Raw genomic sequence first — 26,664 nt, 5'->3', positions numbered from 1 at the left:
TGAATTGTTAAGGCTTCTTTTTGTTAAAATATATTAACACAAAATGCATGGTATCATAGAAGTGCCCAACACATCTAAATTCCTAGTTACAGCACAATTTTATTAAAGACTGTCACGAAGCTAGCTTGATACCTATATAATAAACTATAAAATGTACAATGGCATATTTGTCTCTTAAGAGCTATGCTAACTGAAAAAGGATTTTAAGATAATTGAAAACCAAAGGTTTATTCATCAATGGGAAAACAATCTTTGGCTGTTAACTTCTTGAATGATCTCTAAACAATGTAATACATTATATTCAAGTGATAAAATTAATGTTTTATCACTTTTATCAAAATTCACAATTATTTTCAAGTTATGTCTACATATAATTGTTTCTAATTAAAAGGATTTTATTTATCTTCTGTTACTTACGATATTCTTCCAAATGGTGCAAAAGCAGCTTTTATATCTTCAGTTGTAATTTCTGGACTGAGATCACCAACAAAGACATGGAAATGATCTTATAAGGGGAAGGAAGGGGAAGTGAAAAGAAAAATAGAACTTTAGAATTTAAAAAGTACTAAAATCTATCCAATAAAGTATTCTTAAAATGATTATGACTTATGATAAAGTATAAATAAAACACTATCCTATATCTATACAAATCCTATCAATTTTAAACAATGAATCAAGGTAACAATATAGGAAAAATTCTGAAACGACTGTGATACATCTAACTGTAAAGTGACATTTATATTTCTATTTACAGTCAATTATACTGGTCTAAGAAAATAAACTAATAATATACAAGTTTCAGTTCTGCAAAAAAATTTAATGACTTAGTTACCATTCTAATAATAATTATTTACTTTTATTCAGTTTACCACTATATTAAGGCTTTACAAATTAAAACAAAATAGTGGTACTGTGAATTATGTAGACTAGATTTGCCTCAGTTAACACAATTTACTGAAGCTAGCTACATGATATATACTTGGTTTAACCATATTTTGTGAAGAACAATCAAAGAAATACCTTGCATTGCAACAGTTTGATGTTAAAGTATTTGACAGTTTTCTCAAAAGCCAACAGTTTTGGTTGCCCAGACATTACACCATTCAGTTTATGTGAATCCATGTGCAAGTGAACTAAGACTGAAGGCAACAGAATGAAAACAGTAATCCCTTCACTTTATATCAGAACCATTAAAAAAGCATTGGAGAGAAATAACCATCCCATATCTGAAGTTTTTAAAAAAGACAATTATCAAAAAAAGAAACACTTTAAAAATGCAAAATTGTTGGACCAACACTTTAAAATGGACACATACATCAATTTGACAAAGCATATTTGGAAAGAAAAATTACCCATATTTGACAGGCCTTAAACAACATTTTGGAATACTCTTTGGGAAACAAAATTTGAGGAGCAACTCAAGCATTTGGAAGATCTGGGTATGAAGCCCAGATGGCGACCTCAAGAAAGGAGGGTATATTTTGCCCCTTAGTTGGTGAAAGTAGTTCTAAGGCATCAGCTGCCACCAAAGGGATCAGAAAGCTTGAACTAGCACCAAAGTAGCAGACAAGCTATACTTGGTCAACACCGAGAAAGGAGAAAAATATTGCTAGAGAGACAAATAGAAATAATATCTCCTCCCACCCCCCCTCCCCCAAATATCAAACAAAAAAACCTCAGGTGGTTAGTGAATACCCTTTCAAGAGATTTCATTTTATGTTTAAGAAGATACAATTACCTTGTGAACGCTGTGTGCTGACAACGGTACTACCTGATGACAAAGATTAGATTTGTTCTTAAATTTATTAACACAAACACATTCAATCATATCTTAGGATAACGATCAAAACATTACTGCAAACATGTATGATGTTTATAGGCTTTACAATAAAACTACTGGGTATAATAAAAACAAATGCTCAAAGAGCATAAAATATACTTACTGCTTGTATCTTTCTTTTGACTGCTGGGGGTTGTTGCCCAATTCACTTTGACTTCCTAAAAAAAAATTTCTACATTTATACTTCACAAAAATAAAACCCAAAATCACATTTACATCTATAAAAAGATAGGAAGATATCTGTTTAAGATGAAACACTGAAGGAGATACCAGCTCTGGTCAAGTTTCAATACTTAATCTTCTGACCTATATTTAGGGAAATAATGTTGACAAATCCTAATCTTTGTATGTCTGTTAACATTCAATTAACCTTTCTTACCTAAAGTACACACATTTTTTTCCCTTTCATTCTTTTCCATTAGCATCCAAGCTTGAGTTATTCAGCAAATATTTTGATATTTACCATGTACAAGCCACCATGGAAAATACTAATATAGGCTGCTGGCTCATGCCCGTAATCTCAGCACTTTGGGAGGCCAAGACAGGTGGATCACCTGAGGTAAGGAGTTCAAGACCAACCTGGTCATCATAGTGAAACCCTATCTCTACAAAAATACAAAAATTAGCTGGGCGTGATGGTGGGTGCCTGTAATCCCAGCTATCCAGGAGGAGGCTAAAGCAGAAGAACTGCTTGAACCCAGGAGGCGGAGGTTACAGTAAGCCAAGATTGTGCCACTGCACTCCAGCCTGGGTGACAGAGCCAGATTCTATCTCAAAAAAAAGCCAGGCACAGTAGCTTACGCCACCGTGAGGCCGAGACAGGCAGATCATGCGGTCAGGCGATTAAGACCATCTTGGCCAACAAGATGAAACCCCGTCTCTACTAAAAATACAAAAAATTAGCCGGGCGTGGTGGCAGGTGCCTGTAGTCCCAGCTATTCGGGAGGCCAAAGCAGAATGGCGTGAACCCAGGAGGCAGAGCTTGCAGTGAGCCGAAATGGTGCCACTGCACTCCAGCCTGGGCAACAGAGTGAGACTCTGCCTCAAAAAAAAAAAAAAAAAGAAAAAAAAGAAAATACTAACATAAACACAGGCCTCTGGCCTCTAAAAGCTTTATCTCACCTTTTTAATATTATATGTGAATAACTGACCTTTTGCTATAAAGTGTTTAATGTTTCAGCCAGGCGCGGTGGCTCACACCTGTAATCCCAATACTTTGGGAGGCCAAAGCAGGCAGATCACCTGAGGTGAGCAGTTTGAGACCAGTCTGGCTAACAAGGTGAAACCCCGCTTTTACTAAAAATACAAAAAATTAGCCAGGTGTGTTGGTGCGCGCCTGTAATCTCAACTACTAGGGAGGCTGAGGCAGGAGAATCACTTGAACCTGGGAGGCAGAGGTTGCAGTGAGCTGAGATTGTGCCACTGCACTCCAGATTGGGCAACAAGGGCAAACTTCTGTTTCAAAAAAAAAAAAAAAAAAAGGTGTTTAATGTTTCCAAAAAGTAAACAAAATCATATGTAACTTAAATTTTGTCAGTGCAAGTCACCTTCTTTAATTACGACAGCTTACCTTACCCATTATCTTCCGTCCATTCATAGCAGCTAATGCTGCGGCTGCATGACGATGCTCATGAAACTCCACAAAACAATAGGGATCATTTCCAGCTGTCTGTGGGAGAAGAAACACAAAAGCCAATTTTAAGCTTTATTCACCCATTACCTTAAAATTATGTTAAAAAAAAAAAAAATCTTAAACCAAGTTTTATACATCTAAGTTATCAGGCCATGGAGAATGAATGGTCCATTCCGCAAGTACATTTTAGATTTAAAAAAGTAGGCCAGGTGAGGTGGCTCACGCCTATAATCCTAGCACTTTGGGAGGCCAAGGCAGGCAGATCATGAGGTCAGCAGTTTGAGACCACCCTGGCCAACATGGTGAAACCCCATCTCTATCAAAAAAAAATACAAAAATTAGCCAGGCGTGGTGGCAGGCTTCTGTAATCCTACCTACTTGGGAGGCTGAGGCAGGAGAATTGCTTGAACCCAGGAGGTGGAGGTTGCAGTGAGCGGAGACCACGCCATTGCACTCCAGCCTGGGCAACAGAGCAAGACTCCATCTCAAAAAAACAAAACAAAACAAAACAAAACAAAACAAAACAAACAGTAAACAGCTAGGCCTGGTGGAGAGCTCCTGTAGTCACAGCTACTTTAGGAGGCTGAGGTGGGAGGAATGCTTGAGCCCAGGAGTTTGAATCCAGCCTGGGCAACACAGCAAGATCCTGTCTCTAAAAGAATCAAAAAGTAAAAAAAAAAAAAAAGCAAACACTTAAAATCACACTGCTTTTATATGTAGCTATTTTCTTCAACAGGTTATACTATAGTACTATAATTTAGTATTAATGACTAGGTATCCTAACTGGATATATAGCTATAAATACCCTGTCATCATAAAACCATTTGTTCAAGCTACACAGATGAAGTTTGACTGAACTCCTAGGTTCTGAAGTCTCACTTCGGCTTTTTATGATTTTCTATCGCCTCCCTGTTACATGTTACTTTTTACTGCTACAAATGCACATAGCTCCTTGCTGCTACTAGCTTGCTGAGTAGCAGAAAATCTTAGCCAACCTTCTTAAACCTGTTTTAAAATACAGGTAAATAGGCTCTGAAAACTGAAGAGATTCTCTGGTAAGTAAAATTTTAGAATAGGTTTTAGAACGTGAACTTTCTGACATCAATTTTTTCCTTGTTCAGAAGTCTTTAAAAAATTATCTTCCTGGCCAGGCGTGATGGCTGACACCTGTGATCCCAGCACTTTGGGAGGCCAAGGTGGGTGGATCACCTGAGGTCCAGGAGTTCAAGACCAGCGTGACCAACATGGAGAAACCCTGTCTCTACTAAAAATACAAAATTAGCCGGGCGTGGTGGTGCATGCCTGTAATCCCAGCTACTCGGGAGGCTGAGGCAGGAGAATCGCTTGAACCCAGGAGTTGGAGGCTGCAGTGAGCCAAGATGGCGCCACTGCACTCTAGCCTGGGCAACAAGAGTGAAACTCCGTCTAAAAAAAAAAAACTTCCCTTTGTCAGGCACAGTAGGTCATGCCTGTAACCTCAGCACTTTGGGAGGATGAGGCAGGCGGATCACCTGAGGTCAGGAGTTCAAGACCAGCCTGGCCAAAATGGTGAAACCTCACCTCTACTAAAAATACAAAAATTAGCTGGGTGTGGTGGCGTGCACTTGTAATCCCAGCTACTCAGGAGGCTAAGGCAGGAGATTCACTTGAACCCAGGAGGTGGACGTTGCAGTGAGCCGAGATTGTGCCACTGGATTCCAGTCTGGGCACACAGCGAGATTTCATCTCAAAAAGAAAGAAAAAAAGTATCTTCCCTTTTCTGCTGGTGTTCCAGGTAGGTGAGGCTATGTGATAAGTAGAACCTGGATGTTTAATTATAAATTAAAGTAGCAGAAAAAAATTCCAATTTTTAAATCTATAGTGCAAAATACCAAATGACATTATAGGCCATTTAAAAATTCTTTCCATAACCTCCTAAACAGATTTGTTAAAATAAAAAACTAATTCAAAAGACTAGAAAGCTACCAAAATAGAGGAATATACAATTTTATTTCAAGTACAATTAATACTTTTCACTTAATTTTTTTTTTTAGAGATGTGGTCTCAGGTGTGAGCCACTGTACCCGGCTAAATAATTACTTTTAAAAATACCAAGTAAAAAAAAGTTTAGCTGGAATACAACAGGAAAGAAGGTAACAGATACACATATACATTGTCTTTTCTGGAGAAAAGAAAACTGAAAGTTTATAGCAGGCTGGGTGCAGTGGCTATTACCAAGACCCTGTCTTTCAAGACAAACAAACGAACAAAAAACCCAAAAGTTTACAGAAAGGAGAGACCATGGGACAAAAGGATTTCTCTTTAACATTGCCTTTCCCATTAAAAAATTTAGGCCGGGTGCGGTGGCTCATGCCTGTAATCCCAGCACTTTGGGAGGCCAAGACAGGTGGATCACCTGAAGTCGGGAGTTTGAGACCAGCCTGACCAACATGGAGAAACCCATCTCTACTAAAAATACAAAATTAGCCAGGTGTGGCGGCACATGCCTGTAATCCGAGCTACTTGGGAGGCTGAGACAGAAGAATTGCTTGAACCTGGGAGGTAGAGGTTGTAGTGAGCCAAGATCATGCCATTGCACTCCAGCCTGGGCAACAAGAGCAAAACTCCGTCTCAAAAAAAAAAAAAAAAAAGTATTTTTCCTCCCCAGGAGACAAAGACTCCAGGGAAATAGGGTAACTGTTCCCTAAATGTCTTTTTATACATATTATGAATCAGGGTTAACACCAATTGGATGAATGAGTTCAATGTGTGTGTTTTTTTAATACATTAAGGTCTCATAAATAAGAATTGCCTAAATACAAGAAAAACTTGAATCATGACCTTTAAAAATAAAGTTAAAAATACTTTCACTGTATCAAATGCCTATTATTTTTAAACCTGTTTCCCAATTTAATTGTAAGAGCTGAATTTATTGCCAACCAATTGACACCACATATAAATATTTCTGATGCCTCAATGCACCTGAAAGAGCCCACATTTTTAGAGTTCCCATCTGATCTACAAATAACTAGTTCTATTCTCATCTTCCATTATTTAGTAAAACAAATTAAATTCAGCTGTCAAAACAAGTTCATTACAAATTCACTAAAATCCAAATCCCTATTAATTTAGAATATAGTAAACTAAGACTATATTTAGACTACAGTAAACTAAGAATTTATACTATATTTAGACTATGGTAAATTAAGAATTCCTTCCAAGCAATTGCTTTAAGTAACATCTTAAAAATAAAAAAAAAAAGAATAAAGTTAACTAAGTAAAATACCCTTACATCCATAATCATTTTGCAGTTTTTACAAGGTCCAATCTGGCTAAAGAGTTGCAGAATTAGAGCTTCTGTCACATCTCTGGAAAGGTTACCGACGTATCTGAAACACAAAGAAAAACAATTGACCTTTTTTTTTTTTGAGATGGAGTTTCGCTCTTGTTGCCCAGGACAGAGTGCAGCGGCGCGATCTCGATCTCGGCTCACCGCAACCTCCACCTCCAGGGTTCAAGTGATTCTCCTGCCTCAGCCTCCCCGAGTAGCTGGGATTACAGGCATGCGCGACCACACTCAGCTAATTTTATATTTTTAGTAGAGACAGGGTTTCTCCATGTTGGTCAGGCTGGTCTCCAACTCCTGACCTCAGGTGATCCACCCACTTCAGCCTCCCAAAGTGCTGGGATTACAGGTGTGAGCCACTGCACTTGGCTTTTTTTTTTTTTTTTTTTTAAGAGAAATGGTCTGGCTATATTGCTCAGGCTGCTCTCAAACTCCTGGCCTCAAGCAAACCTCCTGCCTCGGCCTCCTGAGTAATGGACTACAGGAACCACCACATCCAGCTCAATTTACCTCAATTTATCTATTTTTTTTTTGAGACAAGGTCTTGCTGGGTTGCCCAGACTGGAGTGTAGCGGAGCAATCTCAGCTCACTACAACTTCCACCTCCTGGGCTCAAGGGATTCTCCCACCTCAGCCACCCAAGTAGCTGGGACCACAGGCGTGTGCCATCATATCTGGCTAATTTTTTTACATTTTCTGTAAAGAAGGGGTTTCACCATGTTGCTGAGCTGGTCTCAAACTCCTGGGTTCGAGTGATCTGCCTGCCTCGGCCTCCCAAAGTGTAATCTTAAAGATTACAGGCATAAGGCATTGTATCCAGCCCTCGATTTACCATTTTAAATTTGCTTATTCTCCACCAGTTTCTAAAGCTGTTTATTAAAAATTAAACTTGAGAAATAGGCAGATCTTTGCCTTATACTATAATATTTGGGAGTGACTTTTAAAAGTTTGCCAACACTTAAAAATCTCTTTGAAGCCGGGCGCAGTGGCTCAAGCCTGTAATCCCAGCACTTTGGGAGGCCGAGACGGGCGGATCACGAGGTCAGGAGATCGAGACCACCCTGGCTGACACGGTGAAACCCTGTCTCTACTAAAACACGAAAAAAAAATTAGCCGGGCATGGTGGCGGATGCCTGTAGTCCCAGCTACTTGGGAAGCTGAGGCAGGAGAATCACTTGAACCCAGGAGGCGGAGGCTGGGTGAGCGGAGGTTGCACCACTGTACACCAGCCTGGGCAACAGAGTGAGACTATGTTTCAAAAAAAAAAAGAAAAGAAATATGTTACACCTTGCTAGTGAAGGGGAAGCTAGTATGTGCATGTCTGTTTTAGTCATGGTTTTGCAAATTAAACCTATTGCTTGTTTCTAAGTTTCCAGGCTTACCTTAGGAAGATAAACTTTAAAAACACTCAAATGAATCATCATTAGTTATATAAAATATCTTATACAATAATGGCTGGGTGCAGTGGCTCACGCCTGTAATCCCAGCACTTTGGGAGGCTGACACAGGTGGATCACTTGAGGCCAGGAGTTTGAGACCAGCCTGGCCAACATGGTGAAACCCCTTCTCTACTAAAAACACAAAAATTAGCTAGGCATGGTGGTGCCCGCCTGTAATCCCAGCTACTTGGGGGTGGCTGAGGCATGAGAACTGCTGGAACCCAGGAGGGGGAGGTTGCAACAAGCCTGGATCATGCCACTGCACTCCAGCCTGGGTAACGAAGCAAGACTGTCTTAAAAAGGAAAAAAGAAGGCTGGCTACGGTGGCTCACGCCTGTAATCCCAGCACTGTGGGAGGCTGAGGCGGGCAGATCACGAGGTCAGGAGATCGAGACCATCCTGGCTAACACGGTGAAACCCCATCTCTGTAAAAATACAAAAAATTAGCCGGGAGTGGTGGTGGGCGCCTGTAGTCCCACCTATTTGGGAGGCTGAGGCAGGAGAGTGGTATGAACCCAGGAGGCAGAGCTTGCAGTGAGCCAAGATGGTGCCACTGCCCTCCAGCCTGGGCAACAGAGCGAGATATCGTCTCAAAAAAAAAAAAAAGGAAAAAAAATTTATACAATCAAACCTAAGAAGCACTGCAATTATTTCTACTTCTATGGTATTAATATTACTAAGAACACTGACGTTCTCCCATTTTTTTTTTTTTGAACAAAGTCTCGCTCTGTTGCCCAGGCTGGAGGGCAGTGGCGTGATCTCTGATCACTGCAACCTCCGCCTCCCAGGTTCAAGTGATTCTCCTGCCTCAGCCACCCAAGTAGCTGGGACTACAGGCACCTGCCACCACGCCCAGCTAATTTTTTTATATTTTTGGTAGAGATGGGGTTTCACCATATTGGTCAGGCTAGGCTGGCACCCCCAATTTTTAAATTAACATTATTTCCCTTATTTGTTCAATTTAGGTAGACTTTGGTTATGCAATGAACACATTTTTAAAAAGTTATAGGTAAATTATCAGTTGTTTTGAATGCTCACAGTGGGATGAGAAACCTTCCATTTAACATTACTGATCAGTAGAAGAGGGGTGAAAGGGAGTAGAAAGATCACAGATTATGAGTTGGTAATCAATAAACATATAAATAGTGCATTACAAGGCCGAAGACTGTGATGATCTTCATTTAAAGGGCTTAGGCTAGGGGTAGTGGCTCACACCTGTAATCCCAGCACTTTTGGAGGCTAAGGTGGGAAGATCACTTTAGTCCAGGAGTTCAAGATCAGCCCAGTCAATACAGTGACACCCCCGTCTCTACAAAAAATAAAAATAACGATAAAAAATTAGCCAGACATGGTGGCACTATGTCCCATGGCATGGTCCCAGCTACTTCAGACACTGAGGTGGGAAGATCACTTGAACCCAGGAGTTAAGAGGCTGCAATGAGCTATGATGATGCCACTGCACCAGGTGACAGAGCAAGACTCTATCTCTAAAAATAAAATAAAGGGTTTTTTTTTTTTTGAGATGGAGTCTCGCTCTGTCACCCACGCTGGAGTGCGGTGGCACGATCTCAGCTCACTGCAAGCTCTGCCTTGTAGGTTCACACCATTCTCCTGCCTCAGCCTCCTGAGGAGCTGGGACTATAGGCACCCGCCACCATGCCCGGCTAATTTTTTGTATTTTTAGTAGAGATGGGGTTTCACCATGTTAGCCAGTAAGGTCTTGATCTCCTGACCTCGTGATCCGCCTGCCTCGGCCTCCCAAAGTGTTGAGATTACAGGCATGAGCCACCGTGCCCGGCCAATAAAGGGTTTATAAATAAGTTTTTAAAATGAGATTTTGAGATGAGTTTACCTCTAGTCATGTTACAGAGTTAGAGGTTTACCAGTTCTGGAATCAGAGAATGCAGTCTCCCCAAAACGTTAGTTTCTCATTTGTCTCTCAGGTACCCTTCAGAAAATTTGATACAAGGTACGGACTTTCTCCTCAGAAAAATAAATATTCATACATGCTCAAAAAGTGCGGATTCAGTTTCTTCTTTCCATCTACCATTCAACAAACACATACTGAGTACTTAACATGAAGCCTTCGGAAAAGGTTAAGATGGCAAAGGAAGAAATGCTGAGTCAATAACAAATGACATTTAAAGATCAGGTAAAATAATGGTACTCAAAAGAGAAAGTAACAGCAACATTTACCCAACAGCAATTTACCAGTATTGGGAATTATTACTGCACCAAGTCTCTATTCTGAAAAAGAGACAGAATTAAGCATTTATCCTATTAAGTAGGAACTCCTAAATAGTGTAATCTAATAGCTCTAGTTTAGAAAAGTTCTCCTCTACAAAAGAATGCTAGTTAATAAATGTAGAAAGATAGTATTAAATTAACAATGTGTAAACCCTAGTGAAACAACTGATTCAGGGAAGGATCTTTAATCTATGCTTAAATTACTACGTGAATGGTTGGTGTGGAAATAGTCACAAGGTGTCAGAGTTATCACATAGATTACTTAATTCATTGCAAAGGGAAAACCTTACCTCAAAAATGAGAGCTTTGGCTGTTACCACTATAACCCAGTGATAAAATTTTCAATTATTTTATAGATGGGCAACAACTAATGAGACACTGCATATATGTAATACGAATTACACAGTATCACCTATAAAATATTTACATAAAAAAGTCTAACCTAAATCTAACCAAGCTGAAAATTAAATTTAAGTTTATAGGATATCGGGCATATAAAACAATTCCACAAATTCAGATGTGGGACATTTTATAAGACAACTCAGTCTCTTCAAAAAATTATTGTCCTAAAACAAACACAACAGATGACTGTTCTTGAATAAAAGGGAGCGGTGGCACAAGCCCACAGTCCCAGCTACTTGAGAGGCTGAGGTGGGTGGATCCCTTGAACCCAGAAGTTTGAATCCAGCCTGAGCAACACAGCAAGACCTCATTTCTAAGATACAAATAAGTAAAAGAAACAGAAAGTTGGGCACAGTGGTTCAAGCCTGAAATCCTAGCACTTTGGGAGGCTGAGATAGGTGGTTCACTTGAGACCAGGAGTTAGAGACCAGCCTGGCCAACATGGTGAAACCTCATCTCTACTAAAAATACAAAAATTAGCCAGGCATGGTGGTGCACGCCTGTAATCCCAGCTCCCTGGGAGCGGGAGGCACAAGAATCACTTGAACTCAGGAGGTGGACATTGCAGTGAGCTGAGATTGCACTACAGTACTCCAGCCAGGGTGACAGAGCAAGACACTGCCCTCCCCGTCCCCCCACCAAAAAAAAAGGACATAAAAAACACTGATAACCAAATACAATGAATAATGTTTAAATGGATCCTGGATAAGGGAAAAATAGTTTTTTCTTACAGAATTAATTAATAAATGTAGAAAGAATGAGTGAAATAGAAAATCACCATTAACATACCATAGTAATAATTTCTATAGGAAGATCCACCCATGGAAGCTCACATTAGTTGATGAAACCTTAAAAGGGGAAATAGGGTATCTGCATAGCCTCAAAGTACCACCTCTAAAATATTTATTAAATACTGGTTTTGGCCCAGGTGCAGTGGCTCACGCCTGCTATAATTCCAGCACTTTGGGAAGCCGAGGCAGATCACAGGTCAGGAGATCAAGACCATCCTGGCCAACAGTGAAACACCGTCTCTACTAAAAAATACAAAAAATTAGCCGGGCATGGTGGCGCGGGCCTGTAGTTTCAGCTACTAGGGAGGCCAAGGCAGGAGAGTCGCTTGAACCCGGGAGGCAGAGGTTGCAGTGCCAAGATCATGCCACCGCACTTCAGCCTGGCACCAGAGCGAGACTGTCTCAAAAAAAAAAAAAAAAAGGTTTTGACCAACGAACTAATGGTTTTAAATGACTATGAATTCTTTGGATACACCTCCCTCCAGGAAGTGTAACTTAATCTTCCTCTTCTGAGTGTGTGAGCTAGCCTTGGTGACTTACTTCTAACCAACAGAGTAAGTTAAGAAAAAATAAGTCATGGTGATTTTGGAGAAAAGGAGAAACAGTACCCTTCCAAAGTGTCGGCGGGGTGCAGTGGCTCACACCTGTAATCCCAGTGCTTTGGAAGGCCGAGGTGAGAGATTCACTTGAGGCCAGTAGTTTGAGACCAGCCAGGGCAACATAGTGATATGCCCCGTCTCTACAAAAAATAAGAAAAAATTAGCTGGGTGTGGTGGTGTGCACCTGTAGTTCCAGCTACTTGGGAAGCTGAAGTGAACAATGATTGTGCCACTGCACTCCAGCCTGGGCAACAGAGTGAGACCTTATCTCTAAAAAAAAGAAAAAAAGTGTTAAGGTCAAGAAAGACATCTCACAGAACCAAGGAGAATAAAGAGACGACGATGAAATGCAATGTGGTATTTTCCTGAGTTGGATCCTAGAATATAAAAAAGGTATCAGTGGAAAAATTGGAATAAAGCCTATAGTGTTAATTTCTTAATTTTGATAATTATACCATGGTTATATAAGATGGTAACATTAAGGGATGCTAGATGAAGGTCATCATGCCATTCTTCCGCAAAACCCTTCCCCGCAAAAAAAACAAAAGTCTGTACTATCTCTGCATCTCTTCTGTGTCCACTCTCACCTGACTCTTGTGCCTGTAAGAAATTTTCAGGATTAGCCGGGAGTGATGGCTCATGCCTGTAATCCCAGCACTTTGGGAGGCTGAGGTGGACGGATCACTTGAGTTCAGGAGTTCGAGATCAGCCTGGCCAACATGTTGAAACTCGTCTCTACTAAAAACACAAAAAAATAGCCAGGTGTGGTGGTGGGTGCCTGTAATCCCAACTACTCAGGAGGCTGAGGCAGGAGAATTACCTGAACCCAGGACGTGGAGGTTGCAGTGAGCCGAGATCACGCCACTGCACTCCAGCCTGGACGACAGAGACTCCATCTCAAAAAAAAAAAAAAAAAAAAAAAAGGCAGAATTTGATAAGGTCTCTGTGAAAATTTGAGTAAAAAGTATGAATAGTTTTTTACCTAATAATAAATTCCATAAGAGGTTTTCTTTTTTTTTCTTTTTTTTTTTTTTTGAGACGGAGTCTTGCTCTGTCACCCAGGCTGGGGTGCAGTGGCCGGATCTCAGCTCACTGCAAGCTCCACCTCTCGGGTTTACGCCATTCTCCTGCCTCAGCCTCCTGAGTAGCTGGGACTACAGGCGCCCGCCACCTCGCCCAGCTAGTTTTTTGTATTTTTTAGTAGAGATGGGGTTTCACCGTGTTAGCCAGGATGGTCTCGATCTCCTGACCTCGTGATCCACCCGTCTCGGCCTCCCAAAGTGCTGGGATTACAGGCTTGAGCCACCGCGCCCGGCCAGAGGTTTTCATTTTTATTCTTAGTTGGTATCTACCATCCAGAACAGAGGTCCCCAACTCCCCTCAGGCCACGGACCATTATGTGTCAATGGCCTGTTAGGAATTGGGCCACACAGCAGGAGGTGAGCAGCGGGGGAGGGAGCATTACTGCTTGAGCTCTGCCTCCTGTCAGATTAGCAGCATTTGTGAACTGGGCATGCAAGGGATCTAGGTTGTGTGTTCCTTATGAGAATTTATCTAATGTCTGATGTTCTGAGGTGGAACAGTTTCACCCTGAAACCATTCCACCCATGGAAAAATTGTCTTCCACAAAACTGGTCTCGGTGCCAAAAAGGCTGGGGACTGCTAGTTAGAATACTGCCTGGAACACTGCAATATCATTGCAGTGATACTTATTGCTCTATAAATATCTGTTAAAGAGTTAAATGTACTGTCTCAGAACGACTTCTGAGCATTTGCAATTTGCTAGAAAATTCTCTCATTTTGCTTAAGTTACCCTAGGGGGAAAAGATTAGTTATGTCTTTTACTAATGAAGAAATTATGTAGACACCAGGCACGGTGGCTCACACCTATAATTCCAGCACTTTGGGAGGCTAAGGTGGGAAGATCGCTTGAGCCCAGGAGTTCGAGACCAGCCTGGGCAACACAGTGAGATCGCTTCTCTACAAATATTTTTAAAAACTAGCCAGACACGGTGGTACATGCCTGTAGTCCCAGCTATTCAGTATGCTGAGGTGGGAACATCCCTTGAGCCTGAGAGGTCGAGGCTACAGTGAGCTGCGATTGCACCGCTGCACCAGAGCCTGGGCAACAGGATGAGACCCTATCTCAATTAAAACAAAAATAAACTGTGTGGAATAGTAAGTGCTTGTGTATATACTATACATGAGCATCCTAACCTTATTATTATGTAACAAATGTATACCCATCACAAAGAATAATCTGTTACAAGAGATGGCTGAAACTGCCTTATTAGTTGGGACCTCCTTCACTAGGTAAACCAGTTTGAACAAATGTATCCAATACTATGCCTGCAGACATCTTAAGGGTTATCGATCCTCAAGACTTTTCATTTTTACTTATATTTTGCAACAAACTGTAACATTTTAGATAACTGATATTACACATTTTAAAATAAATCCATTTATTGTCGACATTCTCACATGCCACATCTAAGCCACTGGTAATTCCTGTTGCTCTATTTTCAAAACATATCCGTAATTCAACTACTTCCCATCACTTTCACCAGCACTAACTACAATTACAGGCACTGCTTTCTCTCAAACCTGGATTGGCTTCCTGACTAGGCTACTTGCTTCTGCCAGTTTCAAGGTTAAGATAGGCTATACCACTACTATGCTTGAAACCCACTTACAGCTTCCATTCCTACTCAGATAAGACAGTCCTCTTAAGGACCCATATAATCTGGTATTTTCTATCTCCCCTAACATTCCTATTTATCATTCTGACCTCATTTCCTACTCCTCTACTACATTTACTCTCCTCAGGCTAACCAAACAGCATGCCCTGCCCCCAAGGGCCCCTTGCACTAGCTCTTTCTAGGGTGCTCCTCCTTCAGATAGAAGCATGGCTCTCCCTTATCTCCTTCACTTTTTTCCTCAAATGTCACTTATCAAAGGATGACCTTCCTTTATTATTCTCTATAAATATTCACCCCTTCCTCCTTACCATGCATACCCTGCATTATTTTTCTCCATGGCACTTATTACGATCTAACATAATTACTTATGTAAGTTCTTTTTTTTTTTTTTGAGACGGAGTCTCGCTCTGTGGCCCAGGCTGGAGAGCAGTGGCCGGATCTCAGCTCACTGCAAGCTCCGCCTCCCGGGTTTATGCCATTCTCCTGCCTCAGCCTCCAGGCGCCCGCCACCACGCCACCTCGCCCGGCTAGTTTTTTTGTATTTTTTTAGTAGAGACGGGGTTTCACCGTGTTAGCCAGGATGGTCTCAATCTCCTGACCTCGTGATCCGCCCGTCTCAGCCTCCCAAAGTGCTGGGATTACAGGCTTGAGCCACCGCGCCCAGCCACTTACATAAATTCTTTTTTTTTTTTTTTTTTTGAGACGAGTCTAGCTCTGTTGCCCAGGCTGGAGTGCAATGGCCGGATTTCAGTTCACTGCAAGCCCCGCCTCCCGGGTTCACGCCATTCTCCTGCCTCAGCCTCCCGAGTAGCTGGGAGTACAGGCGCCCGCCACCTCGCCCGGCTAATTTTTTTTTGTATTTTAGTAGAGACAGAGTTTCACCGTGTTAGCCAGGATGGTCTCGATCTCCTGAACTCGTGATCCGCCCGTCTCGGCCTCCCAAAGTGCTGGGATTACAGGCTTGAGCCACCGCGCCCGGCCTATACATTCTTAAAAGGCCTACTACATGTACTACCGTATCCCCAGTTCCCAGAAGAGTGACAGCCATGTAGTATGCTCTCAATATTACTGAGTGAATGTAATGTTTCTAGCATATTCTTAATTACTAGCAGTTATTTGGAAACATAAGTATTATCTAATAAATATCTCATTTTAGTCAACCTTGCCTTCAATCTAATCTTTAAGATAGGTCTGATTTCAATCCAAGAGATTTTATTTCATACAAATTACAAAGGCCAATACTATTTGGAGAGTGGGGTAGACAACAAGAATGAAAGATAACCATGGAGCAGAAGACAGACAAGACTCACATTAGTATATAGCAATTAATTGGGCTCTGTCTCGCTCTGTCGTCCAGGCTGGAGTGCAGTGGCGTGATCTCGGCTCACTGCAACCTCCACCTCCTGGGTTCAAGCGATTCTCCTCCCTGAGCCTCTGGAGTCCCAAGTTGCTGAGGCTACTGGCATGTGTCACCACACATAGCTAATTTTTGTATTTTTAGTAGAGATGGGGTTTCGCCATGTTGACCAGGCTGGTCTCAAACTTCTGACCTAAGGTGATCCACTCACCTCGGCTTCCCAAAGTGCTGGGATTACAGGTGTGAGCCACCATGCCTGGCCAGCTGCAGGCTTTTAAAGATGGTCTATAATTTATAGATCTGCACTCTTAGCAAATGTGAAAGCCACACAGTAACAGTATAGTTATCTCAAAAGAGAGCACTTGTGCATTTGAGAGTAAACCACACAAAGGATATTAAGGTGTCTGGATTTGAGGGACTTAATTTTCATCAACTAACACCAGCAATGTTTTTCTAGTCTAGTGTGTAGCTTTTAGTTCACAAGTTGAATATTTTTAAAGTGACCAAGGCCAATTCAGACTTACTATACATGTATTTTTATTTTTTTATTATGGAAAATTTCAAATTTATACATGAATAGAGAATAGTAGTATACATCACTCATACGCTCACTACAAATGTTTGAACTTATTAATTGTACCTTGAATACTCCTCAAAATAATCTTGCAGTATAAACTTTAGGGAAGTTTGTCTCAGAATATGTTTTCAAAGTATTGGTGACAAGAAATCAAATACTAGTATTCTCTAACTTAACATGGAGATGCTGAACACTCAGATGTAGCAAATGAAGTAATTTCCAGTGAGCCATTTAGGTATGCGGGTGATAAAAACTTAAGACTCTATTTTATTCTCAAGAAAAATCTTAATTCACTGCTTGAAATTCTACCAGTTTTTTTTTTTTTTTTGGGATGGAGCCTCCCTCCTGTCGCCAGGCTGGAGTGCAATGGCGCAACCTCAGCTCACTGCAACCTCCACCTTCCGGGTTCAAGTGATTCTCCTTCCTCAGCCTCCTGAGAAGCGGGGATTACAGGCATGCGCCACCATGCCCAGCTAATTTTTGTATTTTTAGTAGAGACAGGATTTCTCCATGTTGGCCAGGCTGGTCTTGAACTCCTGCCCTCAGGTGATCCACCCGCCTCGGCCTCCCAAAGTGTTAGGATTACCGGCGTGAGCCACTGTGCCCAGCCAATTATACCAGTTTCTTAAACAAATTTATTGATCACTTACCATGGACCAGACTAAGAACATATATTAAGAGGCTCTATGTTTTTAATGTGCTAAGAACTGTGTTAAGAACATATATTAAAAGCCTCTGACTTCCAGGGTCATTAAAGCAAAAATCTTACATTAAAATTAAAAGCACTACTAGGAAAACTTAGGGATTAGTACCCTCATGTTTAGCCAAGGTTTGCCTGACTGGAAAAATGGGAGTTTGGGTTGAGGGAGGTAGAAACAAGAGACTTTTACAGTATGACTACTTTGAGGAAGTGTTTCTTGGATGGGGTGTTTTAGTGAGGGATACAAGGCAAAATAAGTCATAAATGTAATAGTTAAGAGTTGAGGACAGGCCAGGCGCTGTGGCTCACATCTGTAATCCTAGCACTTTGGGAGGCCGAGCTGGGCAGATCACCTGAGGTCAGAAGTTCGAGACCAGCTTGGCAACATGGTGAAACCCCGTCTCTACTAAAAATACAAAAATGAGCCGGGCATGGTGCCCGCCTGTAATGTCAGCTACTTGGGAGGGTGAGGCAGGAGAATGGCTTGAACCCAGGAGGTGGAGGTTGCAGTGAGCCGAGATCGGACCACTGCACTCTAGCCTTGCAGCCTGGGTAACAAAGTGAGACTCCATCTCAAAAAATTAAAAAGTAAAAACAAAAAGTTACGTGGTCAGATGCTTCTGGCAGTTTTTAAAATTAAACATTTTCAAACGAAGAATATTAAGTTTACATTATAAAACACGAGCAGTGCCTTAACCCAAAATGCTGATGGCTGTCGTAGCTAAGAGGCAAGGGGGAAGAGACTCCACCAACACCGTGAGGCTAGTTAGTTTTTTAGGGAGTATTCATCTACAGATACAATATTTCCTAAAACAAAGGTCATGCACTAATTGCTACGTCCTATTGAAAAGATACTTTTTGAGCCTCAGGAATAGAGAAAAGAAATTTCAAGGTTACTAACAGATTAACTGACAATCTATTAAGAAAACAAGTGCAACCACATTTCCAATATAGATAAGAAATAGCAACTTAAAAGTGGAAAAATTTTGGAGGTGAAAAAAACGACATCGTACTTCAGAGCAACTTCATTATCTAGAAAGCTGCAAAGAGAAACCTAAAATTGCATTTTTAATGCATGGAGCTCTCAAACTGCCAGTATTCCAAGAATATAAACAAAAAGCTATGTCATCCAAGAAAAACAAAAAGCTATGTCAAGAACTCATTGAGCTTTTCTCTTTCCGAGAAATGCCAACAAAGGCAGGATCAACTCATCCGATAATACTTTGAAAAACAAAGAACGCAGTGGGGGAAACCACACGACAAAGAAAATATCCACGCTCCGATAATTTAACGCTAACTCTAAAAATTCTCTATAAATATGTTACGGCATTTATCAATTGTTGCTTCATAAAAACGGCCCGCTCGTTCAACACCAAGTCAATCACAACAGTAGCAAGCGACTATAAAAATAATATTATATCAATTTCCCCACAATTGATACATTCCTTCTGGGTGAGATTTCCAAATCCTTGGAGTGTCTGGTTAGGCTTTTTGGTCGGTGGGGGGCTACAGAAGGAAAGCCAGAGGTTAAAGAAAAATGCTTGGCTTTTTTCCAATGTCAACTGCAAGAATAAAGTTTACCGCACTGAAAATGAGTACAAGCAGCCTCAAGGGGGGGAAAAAATCTTATCACCGAGAAGAAAATGAAAGGAAGAATTTCAATAGGAAATCAAAAGTAAAATTAAAGGAAGACGGCTGTAAAGATAAGAAGAAGTTAATTAAAAAGGGGGAGAAGCGGGAAAAGAGAAGGATAGAAAGCATAGGACAAAAGGAAGGTTCGACAAGTTCTAAAAAGAGATCTGAATGAAAAAGTCTTCTCCAGGTCTAAGACCACAGAGGGCCCGCGGCGAGAGCAAAGGTCAAGCAATGGTGTAGCTACAGTGAAGGGATTAATTGAAAGGGTTGAGCCCGGTCTCCCTTCACCTTGTCCTCTCACAGATTGGGTCTTGGTTCTAAGCATTCAGGTGCATGCTAAGGAAACAAAAACCACGATATGGCGGTGTCCACGGAGAACAATAGGCTGGGAGCGGCGCAGGGCCGAGGCCTTCCCTCCGGGACGACCACCATCCCGCCTCCCTCATCGCTGCCCCAGACTCACAGAGTCTTGGGCATCTCGTCCTCCATGGCTGCTGCTGTCGCGGCGCCGCCTCCGGGTCCAACTCCCTGCCCTTCACTACCTCCCAAATCGTTTGAGCGGTTATGGCTACGGGATAGCGGGGTTTCTCGGCTGACCAGAGGTTACTCCGCCTCCTTCTCCCGCGGCAATTACACTAAACCGCCCGGCCCAGCGGGAACAATGAAGCCCCAATACAAGATGGCGGCTAGCCGGGCGCCTAGGAGCAGCCAGGGAAGTTACCCGGGCCGCGCAGGCGCAGAATAATCTTGCACTCTCAACCTCCCGGCAGCCAGGCTACACCTTAATCCATAGGTTCACTTGTTGCGCAGCCGCTCTTCCACCCGACGCTAGGGACGTCTCAGGCTGCGCAGGCGCAAGGGTTAACTACTTCAAGGCTTGCGTGAACTTTTTTGTCTTCTGGCTGCGGATTCTAGTGTTTCGACCGCGAGTTATAATGGAGTGGAAACCTTCAGGGACAGTAAAAAGCCTAAATCTTTCCAAAAGAGGAAAGATATATAAAGACTCTTCAAGCTATCTGGTTTTTATAAAGACTCTTCAAACTATTTGGTTTTTGGAGAGCGAGAAGCAAAAGTCGCTTGCGCCGCCCGGGAATCGAACCCGGGTCGCAAGAATGGGAATCTTGCATGATACCACTACACCAGCGGCGCTGTTGGTATAGCTTGCCGCCAGAGTGTTTTAGGAGGAAATAAAAGCAGACGTTGGCTTTCATGTGAAAAGAATTGTCATGTATTATTTATTAATTTAAGAGTAAAAGTTTATTGACAGTCTATAATCTTGTTTTTCAATAACATAAATAATTTATCTTCTCTCATCCCAAACACGGGAATGGATGTTTCAACTTTCTCTGTACAGAAAAAAAAATTTCAATTTAAAATGTTTACTTAAGAAATAAGAAAAAAGAAAAAAAGTTTTACTTTAAAAAGTAAAGATTTTATTAAGAATTTGCCTCGTTGGTGCTAGCCAAATTTTTGAGAGCGGGGACGATATTTCCAGATGCCAGATTTTTATTTGTATTTGCATTTCTTCCGTGTATTGAATGCACATTGAAAAGTATTTCAGAAATATCTGTTTAGGCCGGGGGCAGTGGCTCACGCCTGTTATCCCAGCACTTTGGGAGGCTGAGGCGGGAGGATCACCTGAAATCAGGAGTTCGAGACCAGCCTGACCAACATGGAGAAAACCTGTGTCTACTAAAAATACAAAAATTAGCCTGGCATGGTGGTGGGCGCCCGTAATCCCAATTACTCAGGAGGCTGAGGCAGGAGAATCACTTGAATCCGGGAGGCAGAGATTGCAGTGAACCAAGATCTTGCCATTGCACTCCAGCCTGGGCAACAGAGCGAGGATCCTTCTCAAAAAACAAAACAAAACAAAACAAAACAAAAAAAACCAAAAACCACTATTTAATGCAAATTGGTCACAAGAATCTTAAAAGTAAACAAGTCAAAAGATACATAAACTTCGGTCCAACTTTAGGAGGCAGAGAAATTAGAGCTCTGAAATGTGGTTCAGTATACTCAGTATGCATTTCATATTGCTTATTATATATATGTCACTAAAGTAATCCGATATCTAGGAATCTATCCTACAGAAATAAAAGAATTAAATTATAAAGATTTACGTGCCAAGATACAACTGCAGCATTATTTGTAATAGAAAAAAATGGAGTAACCTGAATATCCATCAATGCCACTTGTGGTAATTTATTCAATTTACACCGAATATGTGTGGAAATTTTTCTTTTTCTTTTCTTTTTCTTTTTCCTTTTTTTCTTTTTTTCTTTTTTTTTTTGAGACAGTCTCGCTCTGTCTCCTAGACTGGAGTGCAGTGGCACAGTCTTGGCTCACTGCAACCTCTGTCTCCTGGGTTCAAGCGATTCTCCTGCTTCAGCCTCCCCAGTAGCTGGTATTACAGATGTGAGCCACCACCTAAATTAGCCTGGCTAATTTTTGTATTTTAGTAGAGACAGGGTTTCACCATGTTGGCCAGGCTGGTCTTGAACTCCTGACCTCAGGTGATCCGCCTACCTCAGCCTCCCAAAGTGCTGAGATTACAGCCATGAGCCGCTGCCCCTGGCCAGAACATTCATTTTATGGACTATTTTGCAGCTATTGAAAAGCTGTTAATCAGATCTGTAGTGTTGAACTGGAAAATATCTATGATGTAAGTTTAAGTTGTAGAAATACTTTTTTAAACATAGGAGAATTTACACATCGAAAAATGTGATGTCGGCCGAGTGGGGCAACTCATGCCTGTGATCCCAGTCTTTGGGAGGCCGAAGTGAGCAGATCACTTGAGCCAGGAGTTCAAGACCAGCCTGGCCAACATGGAGAAACCCCGTGTCTACTTTAAAATACAAAAATTAGCCAGGTGTGGTGGCACCTGTCTGTAATCCCAGCTACTCAGGAGGCTGAGGCAGGAGAACCACTTGAAGCCGGGAGTCAGAGGTTGCAGTGCGCCCCTGGGCAACAGAGCAAGACTCCTCAAAAACAAAACAAAACAAAACAAAACACCAAAAAAAACAAAAAACAAAAACGTGATGTCCTCTTTAAAGTAGTTTGTTCAGACTGGATACACTCTGGATTTTCATTTTTTGGAATTGTCTTTAGAGTCTCTGGCACATTCTTCAGATTATTTTCAAAGATATCAAGTACTAGTCTTTTGATGGTGAATAAAACAAATGTTAATGGTGGATGGTATTTTTAAAACACCTTTTTGGGACATCCATATAAAGTGTTTTTCAGTTTAATAGTTTTTAGTTTATTCACAGAGGTGTGTGTGCAAGAATCACCACAATCAATTTTATAACATTTTCTTCACCTCAAAAAGGAAACCCTTAGCAATTAGCAGTCACTCCCTGACCCTCATCCCATTCCATGTCCCAGCCACTAGTCTTTCTGCCTCTATAGATTTGCCTATTCTAGACATTTCATATAATTGGAAGCATGCAATATATGGTTTCTTGTGACTGACTTATTTCACTTAACATTATGCTTTTCAGGGTCATCCATATTGTAACATGTATCATTACTTCATTCCTTTTTATTCCCAAATGAAACTCCATTATATGGATATTGCACAAGTACTTATTTATTTATTTATTTGAGAAGAGTCTTTCTCTGTCTCCTAGGCTGGAGTGCAATGGCACAATCTTGGCTCACCGCAACCTCTGCCTCCTGGGTTCAAGCGATTCTCCTGCCTTAGCCTCCCCAGTAGCTGGGATTACAGGCGCCCACCACCATGCCCAGCTAATTTTTGTATTTTTAGTAGAGATGGGGTTTCACCATGTTGGCCAGGCTGGTCTCGAACTCCTGATCTCAGGTGATCTGCCCGCCTCAGCCTCCCTAAGTGCTAGGATTACAGGTGTAAGCCACTGCTCCCAGCCGTACTTTTTTTTTAAGTAGAGTAGTTTTTAAGTTACAAAAGTAAAACGTGTTTAGTGTTACAAACGAAATGGATACATAAGGAAAATATTAAAAATGTATCTTCTTCCCCTTCTTGAGGTAAATAATATTAATAGATTCATCTGTAATGTTCCACATTTTACTCTATACAGATGCACATGTATACACTTGGATTTTTAGGGGTTTTTTGTTTTTTATTTTTTGTTTTTTTTGAGACAGAGTCTCGCTCTGTCGCCCAGGCTGGAGTGCAGTGGCCCGATCTCAGCTCACTGCAAGCTCTGCCTCCCGGGTTTACGCCATTCTCCTGCCTCAGCCGCCTGAGCAGCTGGGACTACAGGCGCCCGCCACCTCGCCCGGCTAGTTTTTTGTATTTTTTTAGTAGAGACGGGGTTTCACCGTGTTCGCCAGGATGGCCTCGATCTCCTGACTTCGTGATCCACCTGTCTCGGCCTCCCAAAGTGCTGGGATTATGGGTGTGAGCCACTGTGCCGGGCTTCAGGGTCTCTGTTGCCTAGGCTGGAGTGCAGTGGCAGTGATCTTGGCTCACTGCAGTCTCTGCCTCCTAGGCTCAGGTGTTTCTGCCACCTTAGCTTCCTAAGTAGCTGGGACTACAGGCGCGTGCCACCATGCCTGGCTAATTTTTTTTTTTTTGAGATGGAGTTTCACTCTTGTTGCCCAGGCTGGAGTGCAATGGCTTGATCCCAGCTCACTGCAACCTCCACCTCCTGGGTTCAAGCAATTCTCCTGCCTCAGCCTCCTGAGTAGCTGGGATTACAGGTGCCCACCACCACGCCCAGCCAATTTTTGTATTTTTAGTAGAGATGAGGTTTCACCATATTGGCCAGGTTGGTCTTGAATTCCTGACCTCAGGTCATCTGCCCGCCTCGGCCTCCCAAAGTGCTGGGATTACAAATGTGAGCCACTGCGCCCAGTCCTGGCCTAATAGTTTTTTAATAGTTGCAAAATCGTCCATCAAATGAAAGTTCCACAATGTATTGGATGGTAAATTGAATAAATTACCATAGTGACATTGATGGATATTCAGGTTACTACTTTTAAAAAACCTATTGTATTACAGGCCGGGCGCGGTGGCTCAAGCCTGTAATCCCAGCACTTTGGGAGGCCGAGACGGGCGGATCACGAGGTCAGGAGATCGAAACCATCCTGGCTAACACGGTGAAATCCCGTCTCTATTAAGAAATACAAAAAAAAAAAAAAACTAGCCGGGCGAGGTGGTGGGTGCCTGTAGTCCCAGCTACTCGGGAGGCTGAGGCCGGAGAATGGCGTGAACCCGGGAGGCGGAGCTTGCAGTGAGCTGAGATCCGGCCACTGCACTCCAGCCTGGGCGACAGAGCGAGACTCCGTCTCAAAAAAAAAAAACAAAAAAACAAAAAAACCTATTGTATTACAAATAATGTTGCAGCTGTATCCTGGTACATATATCTTTTTTTTTTTTTTTGGAGACTGGGGGGCAGAGTCTTGCTGTGTGCCCAGTCTGGAATGCAGTGCCGTGATCACTACTCACCTCAGCCTCTACCTTCCAGGCTCAGGTGATCCTCCTGCCTCAGCCTCCTGAGTAGCTAGGACTACAGGTGCACACCACCATGCCAGGCTAATTTTTTAAATATTTTTTCATATAGATGGGGTTTTGCCATTTTGCTCATGCTGGTCTTGAACCCTGGGCTCAAACCATCCGCCCACCCTGGCCTCCCAAAGTGCTGGGATTACAGATGTGAGCCACTGAGCCTAGCCTCTTTCTCGAAGTTTAACTTTATTTTGTAGCCAACCTATTTTCCTCTCATCTATGTCGTTATTCATGTTCATGTACTAGTTATTCTTTTTTGTTTGTTTGGGTGAAGTATTGTAATTACAGAAATGAGATCATTTTATACCCATCATGCAATCACAAGCTTTTCTCAACTGATAATACTAGGACACTAGTTATAGACCCAATTTTTTTTTTTTTTTTTTTGAGACAGAGTCTCGCTCTGTCACCCAGGCTGGAGTGCAGTGGCCGGATCTCAGCTCACTGCAAGCTCCGCCTCCCGGGTTCACGCCATTCTCCTGCCTCAGCCTCCCGAGTAGCTGGGACTACAGGCGCCTGCCACCTCGCCCGGCTAAGTTTTTGTATTTTTAGTAGATACGGGGTTTCACTGTGTTACCCAGGATGGTCTCGATCTCCTGACCTCGTGATCCGCCCGTCTCGGCCTCCCAAAGTGCTGGGATTACAGGCTTGAGCCACCGCGCCCGGCCTTTTTTTTTTTTTTTCTTTGAGGCAGAGTCTCACTCTGTCGCCCAGGTTGGAGTGCAGTGGCATAATCTTGGCTCACTGCAACCCCTGCCTCCTGGGTTCAAGCAATTTTCCTGCCTCAGCCTCCTGAGTAGCTGAGATTACAGGCGTGCACCACCACACCTGGCTAATTTTTATATTTTTATTAGAGACAGGGTTTCACCATATTGGCAGGCCTGGTCTCGAACTCCTGACCTCAGATGATCTGCCTGCTCTGGCCTCCCAAAGTGCTGGTATTACAGGTGTGAGCCACTGCACCAAGCCCCAGCATTCTTTTTTCTTACTTTTTATTTTTTGAGACCAGCCTGTCAGGTTGGAGTGCAGTGGCACGATCTCAGCTCACTGCAACCTCAGCCTCCCAAGTTCAAGTGATTCTCCTGTCTCAACCTCCCAAGTAGGTGGGATTACAGGCATGCACCACCATGCCCAGCTAATTTTTGTATTCTTAGTAGAGGCGGGGTTTTGCCTTGTTGGCCAGGCTGGTCTCGAACTCCTGACCTCAGATATTCTGCCCGCCTCTGTCTCCCAGAGTGCTGGGATTACAGGAGTGAGCCACGGTGCCTGGCTTCTTTTTAATGCATGCATAATGTTCTACTGTATGGTATGTAGGGGAGAAAAAAGAGTTTTCCTCTACGCTTCTGAGTTTTTGGTTGTGATAGACCCTGTAACAAAAGATAGATTAACAAGAAGAAAACAAACAGGACCAGGCATGGTGGCTCATGCCTGTAATCCCAACACTTTGGGAGTCCAGAGTTCCAGACCAGCCTGGGCAATATGGCAAAAAACCATCTCTATAAAAAGTGTAAAAATTAGCTGGGCATAGTAGTGGATGCCTGTGGTCCCAGCTACTCTACTCTGGTGGCTGAGGTGGGTGGATCGCTTGAGCCCAGGAGCAGGAGGTTGCAGTGAGCCGTGATTGTGCCATTGCACTTCAGCCTGGGTGACAGAGCGAAGCCATCTCAAAATAAATAAATGAAAGAAAGAAAAAAAAAGAAAAACAGAAATTTAAAAACATGTACGTCATGTATTCAAAAGAGAGACCAGGGAAATGAGCAAATCTCTAAGAGGTGGCTTTGAATTCAGGATTATACAGCATCTTCAAAAAAGAACAGCAAAGGTTTTTTTTTTTTTTTTTTTTTTTGAGACGGAGTCTCGCTCTGTCGCCCAGGCTGGAGTGCAGTGGCCGGATCTCAGCTCACTGCAAGCTCCGCCTCCCGGGTTCAC

The 26,664-nt window shown here is 42.3% G+C and overlaps 1 protein-coding gene and 1 non-coding gene across 46 annotated transcripts in view; both read right to left on the bottom strand.

Annotated features, from left to right (window-relative positions):
* TIA1 (TIA1 cytotoxic granule associated RNA binding protein) overlaps positions 1–19,957 on the bottom strand; it is a 37,384-nt gene extending 17,427 nt beyond the window's left edge. For 9 of the 45 annotated variants that reach the window (XR_013402394.1, XR_013402398.1, XR_013402397.1 and 6 more), the window contains exons 1-7: positions 19,708–19,936; positions 6,739–6,841; positions 3,411–3,509; positions 1,944–1,998; positions 1,739–1,771; positions 1,021–1,139; positions 418–505 (exon numbers count right to left, since the gene is read on the bottom strand). Coding sequence is in view for 23 of the 45 variants with exons in the window: in XM_077958386.1 (XP_077814512.1) it covers positions 418–505; positions 1,739–1,771; positions 1,944–1,998; positions 3,411–3,509; positions 6,739–6,841; positions 19,708–19,733 (404 nt within the window). In the remaining 22 variants the exon portion in view is untranslated. 45 annotated transcript variants of the gene reach the window in all.
* Positions 19,958–20,322: 365 nt separating this feature from the next.
* Positions 20,323–20,393, bottom strand: TRNAG-CCC (transfer RNA glycine (anticodon CCC)). Its single transcript has one exon. It is a non-coding gene; the product is annotated as a tRNA-Gly (tRNA).
* Between the last annotated feature and the right edge of the window lie 6,271 nt (positions 20,394–26,664).

This window comes from Macaca mulatta, chromosome 13 (genome assembly GCF_049350105.2).
Source record: "Macaca mulatta isolate MMU2019108-1 chromosome 13, T2T-MMU8v2.0, whole genome shotgun sequence".
NCBI classification, from domain to species: Eukaryota; Metazoa; Chordata; class Mammalia; order Primates; family Cercopithecidae; genus Macaca; species Macaca mulatta.
Note: the sequence above shows the minus strand (reverse complement) of the source record. Positions and strands in the feature narration are given on the sequence as shown.